This window comes from Lycium barbarum, chromosome 6, assembly GCF_019175385.1.
Source record: "Lycium barbarum isolate Lr01 chromosome 6, ASM1917538v2, whole genome shotgun sequence".
Classification (NCBI taxonomy): domain Eukaryota; kingdom Viridiplantae; phylum Streptophyta; class Magnoliopsida; order Solanales; family Solanaceae; genus Lycium; species Lycium barbarum.
In genome coordinates this window covers 114,391,307-114,418,471 of record NC_083342.1, presented here as the reverse complement: position 1 = coordinate 114,418,471, position 27,165 = coordinate 114,391,307, and the positions used below count along the sequence as shown (strand labels likewise).

At 33.4% G+C, this 27,165-nt stretch overlaps 1 protein-coding gene across 2 annotated transcripts; it reads left to right on the top strand.

The window, feature by feature from the left end:
- Positions 1–4,123: 4,123 nt before the first annotated feature.
- Positions 4,124–9,326, top strand: LOC132645640 (MADS-box protein SOC1-like). Of its 2 annotated transcripts, none has more exons than XM_060362736.1 (8): positions 4,124–4,332; positions 4,587–4,783; positions 7,737–7,821; positions 7,919–7,980; positions 8,074–8,176; positions 8,278–8,319; positions 8,673–8,714; positions 8,964–9,326. In XM_060362736.1, the coding sequence occupies exons 2-8, from the start codon at positions 4,602–4,604 to the stop codon at positions 9,090–9,092; spliced, it is 645 nt and encodes a 214-aa protein (XP_060218719.1). In that variant the 5' UTR covers positions 4,124–4,332; positions 4,587–4,601; the 3' UTR covers positions 9,093–9,326. The 2 variants fall into 2 exon arrangements, with proteins under 2 accessions (XP_060218719.1, XP_060218720.1); XM_060362737.1 differs by lacking the exon at positions 4,124–4,332 and adding an exon at positions 4,389–4,476.
- The last annotated feature ends 17,839 nt before the right edge of the window (positions 9,327–27,165 follow it).

Genomic DNA, 27,165 nt, shown 5'->3' with positions numbered 1-27,165 from the left:
ATTTTTGAACCAAGGATTTAGCTCCAAGATTTTTTTTCCTTTTCTTTCCTTTCTTTCTCTCTTGGCCGAAATGCTCTCTTTCTTTTTCTCTTGTTTGTTCTTGCTTTCTCTTGAAGGTTCTATGGATATAGATGACCATATATAATATCACATGGAAATTAATTAATTTCCATGGACTTGGGCCATAAGTGGCCGGTTGGGCCTCCCTTTGTTGGGCCTTATTCTCTTTTTTTTTTAGTCCAATTGGTGGCTCAATGTTGTAATTCATGAAGCAAGCTTCCAAAATTCCAATTTTGCCCTTGGCCTCCTTTCGTAATTCCACACCAACGTATTCATAATCGACACATTCATACCAAGTAAGGTCCAAATATGGCCTTATTCCTTACAAGTCAAGTTATCTCAATTTTTTCGAATAAGCAAAAATGCCGGATGTAACACATTTCAAGAACATTGATGTTGACTAACCCCCTATATTTTTCCGGCACCATCAAATAGTTCGTCAAAGAGTCATCATCATCGATAGTCCACTCACCATAAAGCACTAAACCTTGTGCTGCAATGGTTGTTGGGTATCTGCCTACTACAGATAAGTCACATTCACGATCAGTTTTCATTCTTCTGTGTAAGGCATTGAGTAATGTTTGGTAATCCAACATAGTTGGAAACTTAACATGGGCTTTTGGTTTATTACTATAACGAACAATATTATTTTCACAAAATATCTCTCCATCCCAAAATAAAGAAACCTTAACAGTTGAAGGGAGAGAAAACATTTTTTTAAGAACTTTGGAGTTTGGTTTTTTATCAAGAATGTGAAAAAAGATGACTTAAACTTATGAAATGGATGAGTGTTTACCTCATCCAAAAATAATATTAAATAAAAAAAACTTGAGCGTTTGAAAGCGTTTGAAATCTCAATATTTTGCGTATATAAATGCTGCGTAATATAAGTGTTGTCACATCAAATATCTGAAATCTCAATATTTTGCGCATATAAATGTTGCGCAATATAAGTGTGTCATGGTGTTGTCACATCAAGTATTTGAAATCTCAATATTTTGCGCATCTAAATGTTGCGCAATATAAGTGTGTCATGGTGTTGTCACATCAAGTATCTGAAATCTCAATATTTTACGCATCTAAATGTTGCACAATATAAATGTGTCATATAAAGCGTCTGAAATTGAGCATGGTGTTGTCACACCAAGTATGTGAAAACTCAATGATTTGCGCAATATAAATGTGTCATATAAAGCGTCTGAAATTGGGCATGATTTTGTCACATCAAGTATGTGAAAACTCAATATTTTGCACATATAAATGTTGCGCAATATAAGTGTGTCATATAAAGCGTCTAGAATTGAGCATGGTGTTGTCACATCAAGTATCTGAAATCTCAATATTTTGGGTATATAAATGTTGCACAATATAAGTGTGTCATATAAAGCGTCTGAAATTGAGCATATATGGTGTTGTCACATCAAGGAGTAGTATAAAACAAGAATGACAAACAACTAACATTCACAGTAAAACAAGTTATTATGGCATTTTGGAACCAATTTTATGATATTGGTTCTATTACATGTTTTACCCCAGTAAACATGTTCGAAGCAATGGTGGGACATGAGAACTGGATAAGGATGATTTTAAATACCCAAATAACCCGAACCACAGATACAATCAAGAATACAATAGTACAATGAGAGCTGAGTGGAATTGGTGTGTTAGGGAGGTTGAAATGCTAGAACAAAACTTGAGGGCACTCCGACTCAAACGTCCAAAAAGTCGTGCTGCGTCAATGCCTCGTGGTACACCACAAGAGTTCAATGTTGCTCTTAACTGTTTTCGCGAAGAGAACAATCGGATGAAAATATATTGCCTCAGGGTAGAATATAGTCAATAAGGTTACGTCAGATTTAGATCCAAGTGGGATTCAGACTGTGAGATGTCTGATGAAGATGAATCCCCGTGATCCTATTAATATTTTTTATAATAAAGTAAGTAGGTAGGGTTATAAGGAGGACCCGAAGTGTACTTGGGGTTTTTCAACTATATAAGTAACATTTCATTTGTTATTAAACTACAGCATATTCAATGTCGAATAGTAGAAATGTATATTGGTCGGTATTCCTTCCAAATGATTCGAATAGCAGTGGTGATGAAAGTTCAAATCATAGCAGCTATTCCGATGAATCGAGTTTTCTTGATAACAATGAATTCGTGCTAGACGATTTGAAGCCCCACCTTTTAATAGAGCGTAATGACGATTTTTGCACCGTGAAATATTCAGATCCATGAGAATATTATTGCGGATTACGCCGAGAATGGGCATATCGACAAGCCGAATCAGAACTTCTTGTTCGTGACTTGGAAAATCTCAACGCTCAAATCCCAATAAGGTTCTCAATAACCATGCTCGAGTAGGTACACACACTTGCGAGCTTGCCGTACAAAGGATTAGAAAAGAAAACAACAGAATACTAGCAAGACGTTGTAGATTTTACATGCTAAAGTTGGCCGATGAACAAGCATCGTCAACAGGTAGAGAACTAACATCTACAGAAAGAAGATATGTCTTAAGAAATCCAAAATATTGTTCTGAGGACGATATTGAGGACTTCTATTCTGATGATGATTAGGGGTTATTTTGGTTTAGTATCTTAGTTTGTGGGTCATTTAAGTTTCGGACTCATGAGATTAATTTGTATTTTTAATATATTATGAAGTCATCAATTTAATTTTTTTTAGTATGTTTTTAATCTTCTTTGATTGTTATCGTCTATTATTAATTTATATAAGCTTCTTGGAGTTAATAATACATAAAAAGTTCAACAATTCACAAATTTAAAAAAATACAGATAAATTAGTACATAAAAGGTGCCGATTACATAATACGTGAAAATGTACAACTAGTAAAAACAAAATATATAAAAATAACAAAAAAATACATAGAAGTAATGAACTTAAAAAACAAAATACATAGAAATAATAAACAACAACAAGATAACACAAATAATCTTCCAAAATTTCAGTTTTTCTTTCAAAGCATTTTTCTCATGTTGAGTGTCTCTAAGGTTAGCCTTGAAAAAACTTTGTTTTTCTTTGGATTCTTTAAGCAAGACTTCCATAAGGTCAATTTTTCTTGAGCTTCCATAAGCTTAAACTGCAAGTCAAACTTCACGGTATCTTTAGTGGTACGTGAGATCGCGGTATCTCTATCAACATGAGGCTTTTTAAACTTCACCGCCACCGTTTTATCCACGGGAATGCTATCTTCCCATAAAAAATGCTTGCAACCATTCATATCCTATAAACATTACAAGAAAATCAGTTTTTGAAAGTAAAATATGTAGATAATGTGAAAATAAAATTAAACCCTAAAAACTTGTAAAAACTCTTACTTCGAGCACTTTACAACGCCAAAAACGACGACCCGGATTATCTTGGGTCTTTGATATTTTTAGCTTACAATAATAACCGCATTCACAAACATCAGGTTTTATAGCAAAGTTTGACGTTTCGGAGCTTTGAGACATGATTTTAATGAGGGGGGGGGGGGGGGGGAGTATATTGAAAGAGTGAAAATGGAGGTGAAGAATGACTTGAAAATGACCAGCTGGGATTTATATAAACCCCTTTTGCGCACTAATTTAGTGCGCAATAGGAACTAACTGTATTTAGTGCGCAAAAGACACTTTCATCACTTTTTTTTTTTTAATGAGTTATTTTTTATACCCAAATTCACTTAGTGGGTCATTGAGGACTCAGAGAAGCAATGCGTTTCCGATATCTGATTGCCGGATTGGATCGTACTCATTATCTTGTTTCAAACATGTGTACCAACTTTCCACTTTTATACTCCATTATACTCTTCATGGAGTATAAAGGCTTTATCTTTACCACTCTTTAATTAATTTCCTTTTACATCTCATTTTTCTGTTTTTGGTTTACTTTGTAATGACCAAAACTAGCTAAGGACGAGGGTTTTGGTAGTACTATTGCATTAAATTATTATAATATTCGTTCAGATCTTTTTCTTTTTCATAGTGGGGTAAGGCCCCCCATGAAGAAGACTTCAAGAAAATGAAAGAGAGAGAGAGAGAGTAAACAAGAATAAGGCAAGAAATAGAAGTCTGTGGCTTTGGCCCTTTGTTGCTTTTTGATGATATATACCATTAATTGGGGTTGAGAATCAAGCAACAAACTTTGCACTGTATGCCTTTCAGCATTTTTAGTCCTCTCTCTCTCTTACACACATCACATTTGTGTCTTTCCTTTTTAGCTTCAGTAGTCACTTTGCTCTCACCTGCAACCAAGGTTTTTTCTAAATTTGTAAGTCCTAATTGCTACTCATATGTACTTGTTTGACCTCTTGCCTCTCTTTCTTTAAAACTCTGTCTTGTTTCACTTCTTCTATTTGATGTTTTCTGTCTTCCTTAAACTTTCAAAAACATCCTTTCTTGTTTATATATATTGGTACTAATTGGTACTTATAACACTACCTTAAATTCTTTATTTCTAGGCGATTGCTTCTTCAATTTTTTCTTGATCTTGTTTTTTTTTTTTTTTGTGTTTGTGTTGAAAAGGGTTGAATTAAGAAGATGGTGAGAGGGAAGACTCAGCTGAGGCGTATAGAGAACGCCACAAGCAGGCAAGTCACTTTCTCAAAGCGCAGAAATGGTTTGCTCAAGAAAGCTTTTGAACTTTCTGTTCTTTGTGATGCTGAGGTTGGATTGGTTATTTTTTCTCCAAGAGGAAAACTCTATGAATTTACTAGCTCAAGGTAACTTTATCTTTCTTCCTTTTAATTCTATGATGTGTTTCTAGTTTTTCATCTCATTTTTACATCAGCCTTCATGTTAAAGATTGCTTTTTATGGTCAAAGAAGCATTTTTCTGTTGAAGATCTTGCATTCTCGCAAGTTTGTTTTTTGGGGCTGAAGATACAGTACTGTAGTGTGATTTTCTTGTAGATCGCATCAGATCTCATGATGTACATGATCTAGATATTTTTCCTCATCACCTAGATATACATAGATGTAGTAGATCCAAGCCCTTTCAATTACTACAGTTGTTCTTACCTAATGCGTAAACAAGAGAGTGAAATGCAAATTTTGGGAAGTAATATTGAGTTAACTGACATTCTGTCTCGTCTCCTAGTTCAAAAAGAGGTACTACACTTGATTTCTCCAAGCTAAGTAGTAGCACTTCCCATGAAGAGCTTGGTTCCATTTAGCAACCTAACCCTAATTAAAAGATTCTTCTTGAATGACCTTTTATTTAAAACATAGCGATCATATAGTAGTATTCATTTATCCATGGTACTGTTGTTTCTATAACCTAAAAAAGAAGACAGTTTTAATGTGTTAGGATCCAAGTTTTTGTTGAGTAATTAGAAGACACCAGAAAGAGAGTACAATATCTTGTTTGCAGTGGGAGTACTAGTAAAAATTCTATCTGCGCTCTTCATCTGATGCGGGATTTAAAGTCTAAATACTTAATTATTTTCAAAATTAAAACTAATCTCGGTATTGAATTTGGAATTGCATTTATCCATCATTAGCTAATGCCGACCAATATAAATTTTATATCAAAATCTTGGTATTATCTATCCTATATCCTGGTTTTGAAGCAAATGACCCCGAGTGTTTTCGAAGTTATTAATTCCCTATAAACTTGATAGAATAAACATTCATCAACTGACTTAAAGTTAATAAACTGAAGATTAGAGTAATTAATTAACTGACAAAGGCAAACGGAAGCCAAGCCTACCTGATTTATTTGTTTACAATAAATGGTAAAGAGATGTCTTGTGCACTTCAAAGTTTAAGTATGGGAGCCAGTTGTCAAATTAGTACTAGTTGATTTCATGCTTAGTAAAGGCTACACACTCTTGGTCTGTTCCCATTATAACACACCTTAAGAATCTTTTGGGCAGACGTAATTTTGTACGGAGATCAATACTCAACGTTGCATTCTTGCAGATCCCAAATCACTATGTGCCTTGTCAATATATTACTACCTCTGTCAGTAAATATTCTGTCTTCTTTTTCTTCTTCGTTCATTATATTACTAGTACTATTTCAGTGGTTGAGCATAATACCCATGTTATTATCCACTATTTACTGTAGCCTTAAACAATGTTAAGGAAACATTAACATTGCGAACCTAATAAATGTACCTACCCCAAAGGCATGCTTCCCTAACTACAAACAAAGAAACAAACTGGTAGTTGTCCCGTCCTTTTATTTTTTCTATAAAATGGTGGTTGTAGTGTGGGCTTGCGATTGTTCTAACTAATGTTTACTACCTCTCTGTCCCAATTTGTTTGACACTTTTCGCTTTTCGAGAGTCAAATTTTTTTAATTTTGACCGTGTGTTTGAAAATAAAATCTTTTAATCTTTTGAAATAAAATTTAAATATTTGAAAACTACGTAAAAAGTACTATAAGTTACCATAATTAATGATCTAAAATATTTAAAAGACATATGAAAAAATTATGGTAAAAAAATAACTCGTTTGATTCTCAAAAAGCGAAAAGTGTCAAAAAAATTAGGACTGAGGAAGTATCTCCCATCAGTAAAGGGCAATTTTGACTCCGTCTACCAATCTTTTATGTTGTTTTTGGTAAAATTTGATCCCTAATACAATTAATTCTACGGAATATTTATTACCTTTTGTTTTTCCGGTGGGTGATAAAATTATGTGATTTTAAGATGCTTACCTCATTTAAACAAAGTGTATGAAAAATAAAGAAACAAAATATCCTTCCTATAACTTATATAACAATATAATACCCACTATCCAATTTCATTTGAAGGTGCTACTGATTGGGTGTCGAACTTTTTTTTTCTTTGACTACAATTTTTTTTCGAATCCCTTCACATAAATCAGGACAAAGGGAGTAGTACTAAAGACCGGGCCTTGGACCTTTTTTTCCTTTTTAAAAATATTAAATCAATCACTCAGGCTTTCACTCTCCTATAGTGTTGAGAGGTTTAGCTTAAACTTCTACCTTGTATAGTATTATTATTAAACATGCAAGGACACAAACCTTACCTCCAGCTCAAACAACAAACTACTTAAGGGGGACACCCTTATATACATATAAAGTCACAAAAAGGTATGCTGACCATATGTAGATTTGATGTAAGAGTCCTTGATATTCAAAAACCTTAACTTTTTTTTTTTGTCCTTGATATTCAAAAACCTTAAAACTTTTTTTTTCTTTGTGTTCTAATTCTAAAGTTAGCGAAGACTAACGTTGTCCATTGTATATGCTCCTCTCACAGGTCCAGTTTAGACATCATAGCTTGGGTTATTTTTCCTTTGAATCTACAGAAAACTTCGTAAAGATCATAGTTAGATCCATTTCTGTGTCAAACTGGAGAGCCCCTTGCACATATATATCTAGGGATAAACTTTTGTAGTGACCCTCAATCACATTGGATCAGCACGATGAGAGAACTAAAGAATAGACGGGTTGTTGGCATGCGGTTCAGTCATTTCCTTCACAGGATAAGAATTGTAACTTAACTCACTACTGTTATAGATTAAATTACATAGGTTGTATATAAAATCTTTTACATTGTTAGTGTATATATCTTATACAAATCCATGATAGAATTTTGGCCTCCTTGTGAAAATGTATCCCAATCATCAACCACCTGACGGGTGTGAGAGTTGCTTACATATGTTCATATTAATTAAGATAAAATGTTGTTCAATATTGGCAGCATGCAGGAGATAATCGAACGCTATAAGAGGCATACTAAAGACAAAGTTCAACATGAAAATCAATCTGCGGAAGTGAATATGCAGGTAATTATGCCTTGTCTTTATGTCTACTTAATATGGCCTTAGTTTCTTGCAAAAGGTAAATAAAGGCTTACTTTGGCTTACACTATAATATATGCAGCATACGAAGCATGAGACAGCAAGTTTGATGAAGAAGATAGAGCTCCTTGAATCATCTAAAAGGTTCCCCATAAAGCAACTGCTACTTATTTCATTTTTATCATTCAGAGCAAGTTTGAAAGCCCTTCAATATTCTAAATGCAATTTGCAACACAGGAAGCTCCTCTTGGGAGAAGGTTTGGGGTCGTGCAGCCTTGAAGCAGTACAGCAAATAGAGAAACAGTTGGAGCGCAGTCTCAGCATCATCCGGGCTCGAAAGGTTCAATTTCTTCAGACAATTGCCTAATAGCTGCAATGATATGTCTTATGAAATTTAGGGCATTATTTTTGACATGGATTTGGTTATATTCTTCTTTTCAGATGCAAGTCTTTAGGGAACAGATGGAAAGATTGAAAGAAAAGGTAAGACAAGCTGCAATGTTACAATTCATGGATGCATGATGGCAACCGCGTTGATAGTGAATATTGCAAGACAACTGCGATTGTAAATTTTAAAGAACTTATATATGTTATGTTGCTCAGACTCTTAAATATGCCAACAAGGAAAGACCTAGAGGGAGAAAGAGAGGTTTCATCAGAAAATTACATTATATAGGGTCAATTTTTTTGTGTACTATATATAGTAGATGATAAACCCCTTTGGTGAAAGTCCTGCCTCCAGTACTGGATATTTGTTCTTGTTATGCTTATTTCCAAGAATTTGCAAGTAACTTGCTCTAATTGTTTGTTTCATGCTTTCTTGCTAATATATCCAGGAGAAAGCCCTTGCAGCTGAAAATGCAATGCTGAGGGAGAAGGTATGTATCTTTTCCTTTTCCTCTACTGTGGGCAAATGTAGTTTGAGGGCACCTATATATTGTTCTCTGGTTTTTGAGTTGTACATATAATTGGACTGCCAAATCAAACTTCAGACTCGCAAAGCTGAAGTTGATTTCTAAACGGTTAAACTTGCAAAAAATTATGAACTTAGATTATGTCTTAAATAAAGGTCCTAAAAGTCAGTATCAGTGCAATTCACCCTAATTTGGCTTCTACGTTTGTTTCAGTTTGGAGGGCTTCAACAGAGACAAAAATCAAGTGGGGAGAAGGATGGAGAAGGCGGTAGCGATAAATCAGATGTGGAGACTGAATTGTTTATCGGACCACCTCATGAATCCAGAATAAGGCGTCCCTAGCTGAATTGATCATACATCAACTATCCCTTTTTTGCAGTTTAAAAAGATGTATAAAGTTTGATCAATCTGCTAAATGATTTTGCATTCAAGCAAGCAATATATATGGTGTGTGTTTTCTCTCTTCAGATGGAATTTAACTTCGATACCTTCTGAGATGCAACTTGTGTACTTGGAATGTATATTAAGTACATTTCCTTTCATATTATTAAATAATTATAATAGAGCTCTTTTCTTTATGATGTTCAACAAACTTTCATATTATATTTTTCTTTCTCTACTTCCAACAAAATATGCATAGAAGTTAAAGGATTCCCCTTGGTCAATAACGACGTTCAGTCAGCTTTCAAAACATTACAAACAAAAGAGAAAGGTGAAAGAAAATACAACACATGCTGATAGGCGATAGCCTCCTAAACTATTACACAACTAACAAATCGACGACTTCAGAGAATATCACAAACTTCACAAACAATTTAAATACAATGAATATTCATTTACTCTATTTAGCAAATATTTTGAACTGTTTAGAATTCTATAAATTATGATATGCAAGAGTTAAAATAAAATTTGAACTTATTGTTTAACTTTATAGAACAATTTAAAAAACATTAGAACGAAATACATTAATAAATCTAGCTAACACTAACTTTTTTAAGTTTTAACAACGAGGTCAGTTACTTTAGCTTAAAAAAATCGAACAATTTAAAAAACATTAGAACGAAATACATTAATAAATCCAGCTAACGCTAACTTTTTAAAGTTCTAACAACGAGGTCAGTTACTTTAGCTTGAAAAAAAAACGTAACTAAATTAGCCAAATACTCATCTAATTTTAGGCAATCAACATAACCGTCGTGATTGGACCCGGAGATCGAATTGAAATCTTTAATCAAAACAATCACATACATAAATGTTACAAATGCAATTATTTTGTATAATTATTTGATATTCAATATTTATTGGCCTAATAATCCAAATACGCCCCATGCATAAGATCCATTAGTGTGGAATCACTCCCAATCAAAGATTTTTCTATTCTTATTAGAATTTAAATTCGAAATTTTCAATTATGGATAGAGAGATTTCAGTTGTTCCATAACATGGTGACAGGGGCGGAGCTAGTTGGGCAAGGAAATATCCGAACCCCCTTCAGTGAAAAATTATACTGTATATACAAGGTTAAAATTATGTTTTATGTATATATACGTAGTAGATATTAAATCCCCTTGCTTTTTTCGTGTGTTTATTTCTTTATATTTTTTAACTCCCTTCGTAGAAATTCTGATTCCGCCAGTGCATACTAGCTACAAAGTACAAATGCACTAGCTTAGCAGGCATGTGGTATCCCTGAAACAATTGGCCAGATTTTAATGTAGCCTCTCGAAATGATATTTATCATAAACTAAATAGTTTTGGATTAGTTTATAAAAGGATAAGGAAATCTATATATAATATAAATTTAGGCATAGACAAGGTGATGTGACGCCTCTCTATGACCACCATTCATATTTATTTTTTTTCTCAAATTTTTAACCTTGTTTCTCATATATTTCCCTCAAAATATTTGCTGAAAATTTAGATTATTCTATCAATAAGTCTATAATTGTCTATATTCATTACTTAATTAATGTATAATTAGTGAAAGAATCCGTTACTTTGTTCTGCTTCATTTCTCCATTTTTTTCTTTTGTGATATGATGGTGGACTTTGTGAAGATCCGTTCACTTTCCATTGAAGTTACATTAGTTACAAATAAAATATGCAAAGTTCAAGTGACCTATTAGTAAACAACTAAAAGAAGATTTTCTCTTATTTCTAAGCATTATCATTCCGGGAAGAAATGAAATGGTCGGCAACCTCCTACAGAAAGGATCCTTGATAATTTTAATCCTTGATCAGTTTTGTCTCAAGGGAAGTGACTAGTGAGTACAGTTTTTTGTACTTACAATTGCAAAGTAGTTGTATTATCTATCACTGATCATCATTGCCATTGGTATATATATACTGGGTTTATAGACGTTATTTGAGTTCATCCATTCAAGGGCATTTGCAGAGCTTATACACATACTAGATGGTCTATGCCCGTGCTGCGTATGGGCCCAATACTTTAGATTATAATGTATCTATGTATATGTAGTTGTATTTGGATAGTGATAATATATATATATATATACACGAAACATGGGTTTTGTGCTCCGTATCTAAAACTTCATTATATTCGTGTTTGCTACGAAAATTTATTAATACTTTTTAAAAGAGAAGACTTGTTTAAAAATAAACTATTTTCCTCTCTTTAAGATAAAACAATAGCAATATTTAAACATCAATTGATACTTTCAATTTTAATTCGATTAATTTAAAGGTGTAAAATACTTATTATTTTTTATCAAATTTTGATTTGGATAATTCTAATTCAAATTATCAAATTAATTTTACATGTTTGAAACGAAACAAAGTAGAAATTGATTTTCTATTTAAACGAAGAAATGCTATTTTTTAATTTTTGGTAAATATTCTCGGTTTAGTTTATTTTACTTGTCATGTTGTCTTTTGCATGGTTTTTTTAAGAAAACGTGAATTAGAATTATAATTCGACTAATTTACCTTATTCATTATTTGATCTCCATTTGATATTAATCTCTTTTCACATTTATTAGAGTAAGAATAAAAATGAAAAAGTAATTAAATTCTATCTTATTTTAAAATATAAATATTTTAAGTATATTTATTTTAGTAATCATAAATAAATGACATGGCGGAATAACAAATACAACAATTAAATATCTAGATTAGATCTCAGGCTAATATAAGAAAAGAAAAAAATTGTATGTATTTGCCTACTAAACCTTTTGAAGAAAAACAATAATATGGGGTCCATATTTTTTGTTGTACAATAATTTCATTTGCTCCCACTAATGGGCATTAATGCATGTAGCAATGAATCCACTATTATTGACTTGATGGGGATGCTTTGAGAATTACATGAATATTGTTTGATTTTTTAATAGATGGGGTGCACCTTTTTTTTTGACATTGCTTTTTTTTTTTTAATATGGGATTCACTTTTTTTTATGAGTTTGGAGAGGGTGGGATCAATCTTTTTTTAATGAGTTTGGAGAGGGTGGGGTCCATTTTTTTTAAAAATAACTATATAGAAGCACTTTTTTTATAGAAGCAATTTTTTTTTTAAAGAGTGACCGAGGACAAAGCATGGGTAAACCGATGCTTCTATATAGTAGAAAAATAGAAATATAATAAAGTATTTTTATCTACTTTTTAAAAGAGTTGGTAATATAAAGTATAAAATGTCATTTTTTTGCCCTTAAATAAAAAAGTGGGACCAAAGGACGGACGACGATCTTGCTTATAAACTGGCTCTTCTATATAGTAGTAAAGTAATATATATATTGTTCAAAACACGATTAATATAACATTATAATTTGTGCTTCGTATCCAAAACTTTATTATATTAGCGTTTGCTACGAATACAAAGTTGGCAAAAGTTTATTAATAGACTTATTCAAAAGGAAACCGTTGATATTTTGAATTTTAATTCGATTAATTTAAAAGTGTAAAATATTCTATTGCTAATGTATGTAGATTGGGCCTAAACAATACCTATTATTTTTTTATCAAATTTTGATTTGGATAATTCTAATTCAAATTATTATATTAATTTTACATGTTTATAATGAAACAAAGTAGAAATTTGATTTTCTATTTAAATGAAGAACTACTATTTTTTAATTTTTGGTAAATTTTTTGGTTTAACTCATTTTACTTGTCATGTTTTCTTTTGCACGGTTTTTTAAGGAAAAGTCAATTAGAATTATAATTTCACTAATTTACCTTATTAATTATTTGATTCTTTTATGACATTAATCTCTTTTCACATTTATTAGAGTAAGGAAAAAATGAAAAAGTAATTAATTCTATCGTATTTTAATATATAAGTATTTTAAGTATGTTGCTGTACAATAATTTTATTTGCTCCCACTAATGGATTGATACGCATGTGGCAATGAATCCATCATTATTGATTTAATGAGATACTTTGGAAATTACATAAATATTGTTTGATTTTTTAATATGAGATGCACTTTTTTTTTTAATATGGGGTTCATTTTTTTAATATTGCTTGATTTTGTTAATATGGGGTCCACTTTTTTAATCCATCATTATTGATTTAATGAGATACTTTAGAAATTAATTGTTTATTTTTTTAATATGGGATTCATTTTTTTAATATTGCTTGATTTGGTTAATATGGGGTATACTTTTTTAATCTATCATTATTGATTTAATGAGATACTTTAGAAATTACATAAATATTGTTTGATTTTTTAATATGGGATGCACTTTTTTTTTTTACATTGTTTTTTTTTTTTAATATGGGATTAATTTTTTTTAGTATTACTTGATTTTGTTAATATGGGGTCCACTTTTTTTCCGTGAGTTTGGAGATGGCGGTTCCATTTTTTTTTAATATTGGTTGGTTTTTAGTTGGGGCCCACACTTTTTTTAATATTGGTTGATGTTTAGGTGGGGCCCACACTTTTTTTTTCCGGGGGAAACAGACGACGAAGCATGGGCAGCACGGGGCTCAACACTTTAGATTATAGTGTATCTATATATATGTAGTTGTATTTGGATAGTGATAATATATATATATATATATATATATATATATATATATATATATATATATACACACGAAGCATGAGTTTTGTGCTCCGTATCTAAAACTTTATTATATTCGTGTTTGCTACGAAAATTTATTAATACTTTTTAAAAGAGAAGACTTGTCTAAAAGAAAACAATTTTCCTCTCTTTGAGATAAAACAATAGCGATATTTAAGCATAAATTGATACTTTCAATTTTAATTCGATTAAATTAAAGACTTGTAAAATACTTTCAATGTTTGAAACGAAACAAAATAGAAATTGATTTTCTATTTAAACGAAGAAATGCTATTTTTTAATTTTTGGTAAATATTCTCGGTTTAGTTCATTTTACTTGTCATGTTGTCTTTTGCATGTTTTTTTAAGGAAACGTGAATTAGAATTATAATTTGACTAATTTACCTTATTCATTATTTGATCTCCATTTGATATTAATCTCTTTTCACATTTATTAGAGTAAGGATAAAAATGAAAAAGTAATTAAATTCTATCTTATTTTAATATATAAGTATTTTAAGTATGTTGATGTACAATAATTTCATTTGCTCCCACTAATGGATTGATACTCATGTGGTAATGAATCAATCATTATTGATTTAATGAGATACTTTGGAAATTACATAAATATTGTTTGATTTTTTAATATGAGATGCACTTTTTTTTTACATTGTTTTTTTTTTAATATGGGATTCATTTTTTTAATATTGCTTGATTTAGTTGGGGCCCACACTTTTTTTAATATTGGTTGATGTTTAGGTGGGGCCCACACTTTTTAAAAGATGTTTCTTTTTTTTTTTTAAACTTCGTGCCTAGTCAAATTATATCACATAAATTAGGACAAAGAGAGTACCTCTTAGTAATATGATTATGGAATTTTTATTATAGAAAGTATTATAATTCAATTAATTGAAAATATCAATAAATTATTTTACTTAGTTTGCTTCTCCCATATATGACTTTCTTAGTTTGGTTCTGCAATTGAAAGATTTGAAATACACCTTCTCCTACCGAGTTTCATGTCATCATCTCTTTCTAAATTCAATTATTTATAAGTACGAATTTGAAATAAATAAAAAGGATTTACTAAACAGATATTGTTAATGTAGAACTAAATTTTGCCAAATGAAAAAGGAACATTGTGTAGCCCTTGCATAAAGAAAATTAACAGTTAAAAGAGGAAGCACCAAAATGATATAAAATAAAATAAAGTAGTAATTTATTTGAACTGTAATCCGTATATTTCAGTTCTTAGCATTAGAAAATAGCCAAAATTGCAAAGTCAAGTGGAGCCCATATGGCCAAAAAGCATTTGTCAAATGGCTGCAAAAGATTTGCTACTAATGGTTCTTGATTTTTTTTGCAGGTAATCAGATTCCAAAGGCCCTCACTCATACTTGTCTAATACTTATTCCAAAAGTAGACAATCCTCAGACTTTTACTGAACTAAGACCTATTAGTCTTAGTAATTTCTCAGTCAAGATCCTTTCAAAATTAGTTAATCAAAGACTCAGTTGCCTCATGCACAAGCTGGTCTCACCTAATCAAACATGCTTCATCAAAGGCAGATCAATCTCTGACAATATCATGTTAACTCAAGAGATGGTTCATAACATCAACAGAACCTCTTCACATGGCAATGTGGTGCTTAAACTAGACATGACTAAAGCATATGACAGGGTTTCCTGGGATTATCTTTGTAGAATACTTAGACAATTTGGGTTCTCTGAGAGATGGATTGCCAGTGTTTGGAGACTCATCACTAATGTCTGGTATTCTGTCAATATTAATGGCACTAGACATGGTTTTTTCAACTCCACTAGAGGCATCAAACAGGGAGATCCTCTTTCCCCCTTTCTCTTTATTATAAGAGCTGAATTGTTTTCTAAAATGACGGACTCTTTAACTCAATCAAATTTTATTCCATTTTCCATGGATAAGAATGGCCCTAATATCTCTCATTTATGCTATGCAGATGATACTATTTTATTCTCATCATGTGATCCCCAATCTCTAGAGTTGCTGATGAATAAATTGGGGAAATATGAAGAGGTTTCTGGACAACTTATCAACAAGAGAAAATCTGGATTCTATATCACTTTTAAAGAAGATGACCCCAGGATAAATATTATTAAAGGGATCACTGGTTTTAATCATTTCCAGTTCCCTATGTTCTATCTCGGATGCCCCATTTATGTTGGGAGGAAAAAAATTGTTTATTTCAATACTATGGTGACAAAAGTTGCTAAAAGGCTACAAGGATGGCAAGGAAAACTTCTTTCTTATGGAGAAAGGCAGTCCTTATTAAATCAGTGCTCCTGGCTCTTCCTCTACATTTATTATCTGCTGTATATCCTCCCAAGACTGTTTTGCAACAGATAGAGATGATCATTGCCAATTTTTTTTGGGGAATGGATGGAGACAGAAAAAAAAACATTGGTGCTCTTGGAAGGACTTATGTTTCCCAATCAGTGAAGGAGGTGCAGGTTTCAGATCCCTTAGGGATATCTGTAATACTTTCTCAGCAAAATTGTGGTGGAGATTCAGGACTCAAGATACTATCTTAAAATCATTTCTTGAGGCCAAATACTGCAAAAGATATCACCATGTTGCTAAGAAATGGGCTTATGGACAATCTCACATATGGAAGAGGCTCATGGATAGCAAAAAAGTGGTGGAACCCTCCATTCTATGGAAAATCGGCAAAGGAGAAACATCTTTTTGGTGGGACAAATGGAATGATCTAGGTCCTATTGCAAACCTAGTTCAGAATCAAAGAACTCCCAAAAATACTATGGTCAAGCATTTCCACAGGGGTAATACCTGGAATATTGTGAAACTCAGGAGGATTTTACCTCAAAGTGTAATCAACTCTATTATCACCATTGAGTTTAACACTGAGAGACAGGATTTGCCTATCTGGACTCCTGATCTTACAGGAAAATTCAGCAGCAAAACTGCTTGGCAGATTGTGAGAAGGAAAAGAGAATCAACACTTGTTAGCTCAAAGACTTGGCACAGAAGAGTTCCTTTTAGGATCTCATTCTTCTTAATGGGGGCTTTGCAAAATAAGATCCCCTCGGATGATGCAGTGAAAAGGTTTGGAATCTACCTTCCTTCTATTTGTAATTGTTGTCTAGTTCATAAAATAGAGACCACTGAACACCTCTTGAGTGAAGGGCAGATTGCCAAACAAGTATGGGAATTCTTTTGCAACACATGTGGTATTGGTTTGGTTCAGGGACAAATAAGATTGTCAACTATGAAATGGTGGATAGCTAAAGGCAGGAATGATGTTCACTCATGCATTCTTCAGTGTATACCAATTGCTATATGCTGGGAAGTCTGGAAAAGCAGGTGTAGGGCCAGGTTTGAAGAAAAGAAGATGTCATCTTGGTACATTATTCAACAAGTCAACCATCTTATTTCTTTAATTCTCAAAGCACAGTTCCCTGATCTACAACTTCCTAGTTCTTGGTTGGAGAAATGTAATTTGGTGGAAAAGCTCAGACCTGTAACTCACTCTCAGGCAGTGTACTGGTATAAACCCAATTTTAATTGGGTCAAGCTCAATGTGGATGGTTGTAGTAAAGGAAATCCAGGTTCAGCTGGAGGAGGAGGCATCATAAGAGATCACAGAGGTATAATGAGTCATGCCTTTGTTGAATTTTATGGGCAATGCAGCAACAATACGGCAGAGGCGTTGGCCATTTGGAAAGGGATTAACATATGTAAGGATAATGGTTTTCGGAATGTTATGGTGGAATCTGATTCTCTTATGGTCGTCAACATGATCAAAGAAAAGCTAAAACCACCCTGGCAACTAACTGAGATCATTGTTAAGATTCAGAGATTAACTAGATACGGTGATTTTGAGTTCAAACATATATACAGAGAGGGAAATTCTACAGCGGACCTACTTGCTAACTTGGGAGAAGACTCAAAAACTTCTACTATCTTCACTGAAGCTTCCATCCTTCCTGCTAAGGTTAGAGCTTCAATGAAGCTAGAACTTGATGGGCTCCCAAATTTCAAATTTAGAAGCAAAAGAAATAAATTCCTATCGAATGGTAGCTGATTTTTTTGAATTTTTGTGGCACCTCTTGATGTACTTAGTATCCTTTTACTGTTGGTTTCAACCAAACAGTAGAGGCAATACTAATCACCACTTCCAGCTTAATATTAGTATACAAATAGGAAATAGGATGGATTTATCCAACCTCCACTATGTAAATGAGGCTAAGGTCTATGTCCTCCTCCGTGCAATTATGATTTTTGGTAAATATACAGGTTGGAGTCATGCCTAACTCCTCCATCATAAGGATGGAACTCTTGGAGAAAAAAAAAGGCTGCAAAAGCCTCTGAAGTAAAGAAATTAAGTGGGCCCATACTTTTAAAAGGAATAGTACCTACAGAATACCATAAAGTACAATGGTTAAAAATGTCACGACCCAGCCCCGTGGGCCGCAACTGGTGCCCTACTTGGACACCCAGACAGACAAACATATCAAATCGTAACACACTTATCCAAATCGAATACATACAGATAGCATATACGGCCACAAATACTATATGCCGTCTCAAACTATATCAAACTGTATCAAACAAATTTCAACGCAACCGTATGCGGACATATATATATATCAAAAAGCCGGCAAGGCTATCAAATGTATCAAAAGCCGACAAGGCTAACAGATGAATCAAAAGCCGACAAGGATAACAGATGGCGCAACGGCCCAAAACATATACAAAGTGCACGCCGACAAGGCTGCCATAACGAACAGGGTCATACAAACACATCTGTACAGAAGTAGGCACACACACTCACAAATACGTCTACAGACCTCTAAACAGACCAACAGAAACATATGGCGGGACAGGGCCTCGCCGTACCCCTGAACAAATATATACATATGTAACAAACTAAGACATATACCAAAAGGTAGGCTCCAAAATGAAAAGAGCACTCCAAACTGCAGAAGGGAGATGCCCTAAACTGGTGGATCACCAAACTGTGCGTCTGTACCTGCGGGCATGAAACGCAGCCCCCCGAAGAAAGGGGGGTCAGTACGAAATATGTACTAAGTATGCAAAGCAGAAAATACAGAAACAAATTTGAGGCATAAACGAAATAGTAGTACAGAACATAAGTATAAATCCAACATATCAAAAGGTTTACTTTAAAACATAAGTCATGCGTAGGGTACAGAAGAATATGGTCGCCCGCCCGTCGATGGCGCCATAACACAGCATAACACCAGAAAGTTTCAAATCTCCGTATCCCCGTCACATATCACAACACAGCATAACGCCATACACAGCATAACACCAAATATAAGTGGAACCCGACCCTCTTATCGAGTAGCTCGGTGAACCATAAACACAATATAATACCGGAGTATATCAAAGTGCGCACGATAACAGAACCGGCGAAAGATATAACAGAGCGCACGAGCAGAGTCATGAGTAACCATATGCATAAAATCATTATCATAGACTCAAATATAAGTAAATGACCATACTTGAAATTCGAAATGATAATCATACCAAATTCTTTCAAAAGTCGTCCGAATTACGTAAAGGAAAGTCGCGGGACCCACGGACGGGTATTGACCCGAGTCGGGCCCGCCTATGGAAAACATATTTATCATACGCCATGCAAACTCCTACGAAGATATCGGAGCAATCCGAGCCTTTCTTTGAAAGTTACGGCGTTTCGTAGTTACGGAATTCTTTAAAACAACTTTTTGTACAAAGTTTGGAAATCAATGCTTTCGAAGACATAATGGTTCATACTTCATCACAACATACATAAGAATGCCAAGAAATATATATAAGGATCATAACGTACTCGGATTTCGAATTTAGAATTTCCTCGAAGCTCGTGATATAGCCTATTGAAAACTAAGGCATGCCAAAAGAAAGATGGGTTGCGCTTTACATACCTCGTACGCACTCTAAGCTAACCTGACTAAAGCTAATCCCAATCTACGCCTCGGGCTCCCCAAGGTCTACAAGTACGCCAACAAATATCAAACATTAGCTAAGGGCACTTAAGCCATTTATTCCAAACTAACGTTAAATTCTACAGAAAATTCGGTAGCATTTCCCTTGTAAATAGGCCAACCCCGAGAATCTAGCTCGGCCAAATCAACAATCACAACAACAAAGTGATTAATACACTAATTCCTTATGCTTATCCAGCCCCTTTAACAATGTTAGACCAACCATCAAGAACAACCCATACTCCAGCAAATATACTACATATATTGTATATAATCATAACTATAATCCCTGCATTTCGACTCAACAAGAGCAGCCACGAAAATTACAACAAACAACCCCCAAAATGTCACTACTAAACAGCCACAAAATTTATAACAAGCAGCCCCAAAACAGCCACAAAATTCATCACAAAACAGCCATGAAATTCATCACAAAACAGCCCTTAGTTACCACATACGATATTTTATACGCTTCTTTCCTCCAAGTTTGATGATTCACATCAGCAACAACACAGCAACAACATCAACCTCTATATGCAAGAAAACTATCGTAACATTACAACAAGTTCTAAAACAGCCCCACCCATTATAACGTCACAATACAAATCTTAACTATCCTTAGTTCTTCAATTCCTCAAGAACAGCCCCTAACTACAATTTAATCATAACAATGACAACCTCAAATAGCCATATAATCACATGAGATTTTCCACCAAAAACCTTATCAAAACAGCCCACAACAACAACAACATCAACTATTATGTGCGAGGAAACTGCTCTAACTTCACAACAAGTTCTAACATGATTTAAACTTTCCTTTCACCTTTTACATAATCCATAACATTAATAACAACAACCATCCATGTACAAGAATTACTTCAATTTTTGTTTCAATAGGAAACCCAAAACAGTCCATCAAATTTCAATTAAAAAAAAATAGCCCTACGGCATTCCACAACATTTCAACAACATTCCAACATTCGTACAATTCATGTTACCAAGTTACAACTATGTTTCAACATCAAGATACATAATTTCGTGACTTCAACCATGCTTCAACATCAAGATACATAATTTCATGATTCCCTTTCATTTCTACACACCATGACACGTTCAAACCATCCACAACACATGCAAATTCATCCTAAAACATATAGGAAATGATCAACTCTTACCTTAGCAAATTGGCTCCTTAATTTTCTGAATTTAATGGCTCCAATTAAAGGCCACCCTTGCTGCCCTCAAGGACCAATTCACATCACCATAGACCTTCATTTGATTTAGAACACCATGAAAAATTAATTTGAATCAAGCTTGGTGAACTTGATTTTTCCACCATAGCCGTGAGCACCTCTCTCAATCTCTAGGGTTTTTCTTTTCTTGTAATGTTGAAGATGATAAATGGTTCCTTAGTGCAGATTTTTCCCTTATATAGCAGCCCCTAAGAGTGACAAGTGTCCCACTCAAGGCTAGAGCCAATCAAATTTGGCCACATGTCTTGGTGGGGCCCACTTAGTGCACTAGTGACTTGTTTAATGAATAATTAAATTTTAATCCCCACTTAATAATCTAATCATGATAAATTAATCCCAACTTTCCATTAATATTTTTACACTAGGTAATTTTTTTTTTTAAACAATTCATTTTCTAATAGAGACCGGAAATTAAAGATTTCTACTTCGTGCCCGAAAATGATCCCGTCTTTAACTTAAGTCGATTCTTTTGCGAATAACTCGACGTATAAAATTACGGGATATAACAAAAAAGCATGTAAATATGAAATTTCGAAATTGCCCTTAGGTATGTCGTCTATCCCACTTAAACCCATGACGACGAAGCAGACAACAAAAGTGAGTAAAACTCACTCTTCTATATAGTTAGAACTAGACGGCCTATGCCCGTGCGCAACACTTTAGATTATAGTGCATCTATGTGTATGTAATTGTCTTTGAATAGTGATTATATATATATATATATATATATATATATATATATATATATATATATATATATATATATATATATATATATATTATGTTCAAAACACGAAAATTAATTAAATTCCATCTTATTTTAAAATATAAATATTTTAAGTATATTTATTTTAGTAAACATAACAAATAAATGACATGGCGGAATAACAAATACAACAGTTTAATATCTAGATTAGATCTCAGGCTAATATAAAAAAAAATTGTATGGTTTGACTACTTAATCTTTTGAAGAAAAGCAATTTCATTTGCTCCCACTAATGGATTGATACGCACGTGGCAATGAATCCATCATTATTGACTTAATGAGATACTTTGGAAACTACATGAATATTGTTTGATTTTTTAATATGCGGTGCAATTTTTTTTTTGGACATTATTAATTTGCATTATTTTTATGCATATTACTATATAATATAAGAGGGAATGTGAGGACTTTTGTAGTCCTCACAAGAGTTTCCCAAATTTTTAAAAACTTTTTAATTAATTACTTTTATGTCCTAATTTTATTTATTTAAGTAAATTTTTTTATTTTTTATTTTTAAGGTCTACTTTTCAAAAGCTATCGAACCTGGGGACTTTTGTAGTCCACAATAATTTCTAATTCTTTTAAAAAAAAAATAATTAATTACTTTTAGGTCCTAATCTTATTTATTTAAGTCAATTTTTTTTATTTTTTATTTTTAAGGTCTACTTTTCAAAAGCTATCGAACCTTCTACCTCATTTTTCATGTTCTTTGATTTTCTGGTTCGTGCTCGATATCCGCATTTAAGCCCAATTAATCTAGATAATTAGCACTGTATCGCGCCTATTCGGAGGGAACACTTCCTCCAAAGATTTTTTCCATATCCATGTTCGAACCCCTAATCCCTAATTAAGAGAGGAGCAGCTCCATCCGCTGCACAAGTTAAATTATGTATTTGTCTTAAAAGTTCATTAACTATGTATAGATTATTTATTTAGAACTAAATTACTTCAGAAAATTAGGATACATAAGTTATAAATGTCAAATTCTGGCTCCGCATTTGATTTGAAGTAAATAATTTTATCAAAATGGAAGTTAAAATATTAAAGCAGTGGAATGAAAATTTTGCTTTTATATAATTACCCACTTGTGGGACTACAATGAGTATATGGTTGTTGTTGTTGTTGTTGTTGTACACTTGTACTAACACAGATTATACTTTTTTAGTTAAAATATCTACTTTTATATCTTAAGTTTGGGCCCGGGCTTAGCACGGGCCTCACATAACTAGTATATATACTATGTTCAAAACACGATTAATATAACATTGTAGTTTGTACTACGTATCTAAAACTTTATTATATTAGTGTTTACTACGAATACAAAGTCTGCACTTTTTTTGACATTTTTTTTAATATGTGGTTCACTTTTTTTTTTTTGATATTACTTGATTTTGTTAATATGGGCCCACTTTTTTTTACCGTGAGTTTAGAGATGGTGAGTTCCACTTTTTTTTTTATATTGCTTAATGTTGTTTAGTATAGGGTCCACCCTTTATGGGGTGCCCTTTTTTTTTTTTGGACATTATTAGTTTGTACTATATTTATGCATATAATATATATATACACATACTATGTTCAAAACACGATTAATATAATATTGTAGTTTGTGCTCCGTATCTAAAATAACTTTATTATATTAGTGTTTGCTACGAATACAAAGTCTGCACTCATTTTTTTAACATTATATTATTTAGAATAAATGTGGATTAAGTTTGTTATTTTATTTATTTTAGTTCTTTGTCCAAGGGGTAATTTGGTAATTTCAGTTAAAATGGAACAACATAATTGGCCAAAATAGAATGTTACTGTAGCTATTGTATTGACTTTTGTATGTCTTGACAAAATTGCCCTTCTGCTTATGTCATATTTCATCACTCATTCATTAATCACAAGGCCCACAACTAACCACGTATTCCCTCTATTCATTGCCTTTCTGTTACACCTTAGAAAAAAAAAATTGAGTCCATGAAATAATTCTGCGGGTGAACAGTAGACACGGATGAACAATAGACGCGGATGAACAGTATCCGGTGAACAGTAAAAATCAGAAATTAAAAACCAAAAAAAAATCTGATTTTTTTCATTTTCTACCTCTCTCTCTCTCACTCTAAACTCTCTCTAAACCCTCCCAAACCCTCCTAAAATCTCTCTAAATATTTCAAGTTGAATTCCTCCAAATCAAAGCAAGATTTCGTCTTAGGAAATTGGAAACTAGTTAGGAAAAGATTATAGTATTTGGTGCTTGATGTGTGGCTGTTTATTGAAGCTTGGAGCTAGGATTTTAGTTGAGTTTTCTGGGCAATAAGGTATGTAATAAACTCTATTCTTGTTAATTAAGTTATTCATGGGAGAATTTCCTAGTTTAAAGTGAAGGGAATTATGTTATGAAGTCATAGATTAGTTGGTTGATATGGTTGCCTTGAGGGTTGTTTTTGATTGGAACTTTGAGAGATTTCTAGGTGCTTATATTGCTATATGAGGTTGTTGATATTGTTGTTGATGTTGTTGATAAGTTGTTGTTCTTGAATTTGAGAGAATAAAGTGTATAAAGATATTGTATACAAAGCGTATACCGAGTTGTTTTGTGCCGATATTTGGGGCTGTTTTATGTAATTTTCGTGGCTATTTTATGACTGTATTTTGGAGCTATTTGGTATAATATTTATGGCTGTATTGCGATGATATTTTGGGGACTGTTTTATGGTCGTTATGGACTGTTTTGTGGGCTGGAATATCGGGGGATTGGCGGTAGTTGTTGTTGTTATATTATGGATATACGGAAATAAAGAAGTGTATACAAGCATTGGCATCCGAATGCATGTTGGGCTGTTTTGGGAGTAATTTAAGAATGGATTTAATCCTAGTTTGATATGAAATTGTTGGTATTGTTGTTGTTGGTATTTTGATTGATGTTTGGCTAAGTTGGAAATTCGAGGATTGTTAAGTTTACAGGGGAAATGCTGCCCAATTTTCTCTAGAATTTACGACGCGTCCTTATAATCTATTAACTAATGTTAATATGAATTCTCCCGTGAAGGTAACGACGTGACATTGGGCAAGAGCAAGTGAACGATAACATAGCTAAACGACAAAGGTATGTGAGGCTAGTCCTTTCTTTCTAATGGCATGAATCCTATAGCATAAGTTATTTTCCTCTTCATGAGTTCCTATTTTCCGGAAAGCTAGAAGCCTAAGTCCATAAATGTCTATATAAGATAAGAGATAAGAGATATGATATGATGATGCCATATTGATAATGATGCTATTTATTTCTTACACTCACCTTATGTACTAATTCCTTCAAGGTGAGGCAGAATGTCAATAATTGCTCCATAATGAAATCGGGGGATCACGACCTTACGCCACCCCGACAGAGTATAGTTGATCTTGAGTCTTATGCATGTACTATGATAAGCATATTATGATAAGCATATTATTACAAGTATTTTTTATGAGCATGTCATGATCATATTACACCGCGCCTAGTTGGCCGGGCAGTCACCGCCAAGGCGGGCAGCTATACGGATACACCATGACCTTTTGGCATGGGCAGACACCACTAGTGGGCGGCATGAGATGGTACCCCGGACGCGGGAGGCCTGGACGCGGGCTAATGTTATTGATTATTACACCGTTCCGATATGGACGGGCAGCTTGCATGTTATGCATATATGAAATTATGATGAGTATGAGTAAGACAGCATGCATTACTTCTTTTATGATTGTCATTCAGATTCAGATGTTTCATATTGATGTTCACATTATATTAACACTGTCTTTCTTTATTATTTATGCCTCTCATACTCAGTACAATGTTCGTACTGACGTCCGTTTTCTTTGGACGCTGTGTTCATGCCCACAGGTAGACAGGGAGGTGAGCTTGGTCCAGACCCTTAGTAGGTGTCAGCTGATTGAGAGCACTCCATTGTCCGGAGGTGCTTATGATTCTTCTTTTGGTATATATGCATATTTTGGGCACGACAGAGTCTTGTTCCGTCTATATGTTTAGTATGTCAGTAGAGGCTCGTAGATACGCAGTGTGGGTCAGATGGTCTCACAAGATGTTATTATTATGTATATATTATTTTGATGGCCGAGAGGCAAATGTATATAAGTATTTATGTTTCTATATAAAATATGATTTTCCTACAATTCGTGTATAAAATTGGTAAAAGGGCATTAAATGAGTAAGATGAGTATTAGAACGAGTGGTGCTCGGTGGCTAGCCCCGGGTACCCGTCACGGCCCCTAGCTGGGTCGTGACAAAAGTGGTATCTGAGCAGTTTAGTCCTAGGAAGTGTCTACGAGCCATGTCTAGTAGAGTCTTGTTTATGGTGTGTTGCGCGCCACATTTATAAACAGGAAGCTACAGGACATTTAGGATGTTACCTCTCCTTCTTAATCTAGATCGTGCGATAGAGCTAAAAGATAGGAAATGATATCCCTTATATGCTGATCTTTGATTTCAGCAGGAGAGTGGTGTCGACAAGAGAAGGTAAATAATGCTACTAGAAGTTACAGAGCGTAATATTTCATTGAGGTTATGTATCAAAATTTGTATATACAGAATGGAAAACTAGTTATCATCAAGGTAAGTTACTGTAAGTATAGTAAGAAAAAAAATGGATTGAATATATATATGTATTGTTGATAAGTTCAGTTATAAGGTGCCCACAGAAGAAGCTAAAGGAATCAGTAACGGTAAGCAGAATATATGTTAGATATGGTATGAATGTTGCAGGTATGATTGAAATACAACCAAAGATTGAAAGGAAAAAAAAAGGTATAACAGATACAGTTTGAGTTGGACATACGAGGTAAGTTCATTATTTCCATACAGTTGTTGATTTTGGGAGCCCTGTGTGGCTATGATATGCTATATATATATATATATGTATATATCTTGGCCCTGTGAGGCATTGTTGGTATTTTCTGCGTACAGGTTTTGGGATAGTAAGAAATATAGAGGAAATTCTGCCGAAATTTTCCTAGAATCCAAAGGAGATAAGATATAAGCTTGTAATATGTCCTAACAAGAAAAGATGATGTGCAAAAGAGTAATGGCAGAATGAGATTAAGCTAGGAGTATCGTTAATGACTACAAGAGTTGAGTTAGATACTATTGAATTGATAGTAATGGCAGTTATAAGAGTGGCATTGATACGGTAAAGAGAAATGATAGAGTGAACAAAGGAGATTAGTAGCACTAAAACATGACATGGAGGATAAAGTGTAACTCTAATAGAGTACGATACTGGAGTAGCAATTGGATGTATAAGCACGAGTAAAATACGATAAGTTTATTAGCAAAATAAAATAACAGCATCACGGAGATAGAGATACGAATATGAAGGGCTATAATGAATGTG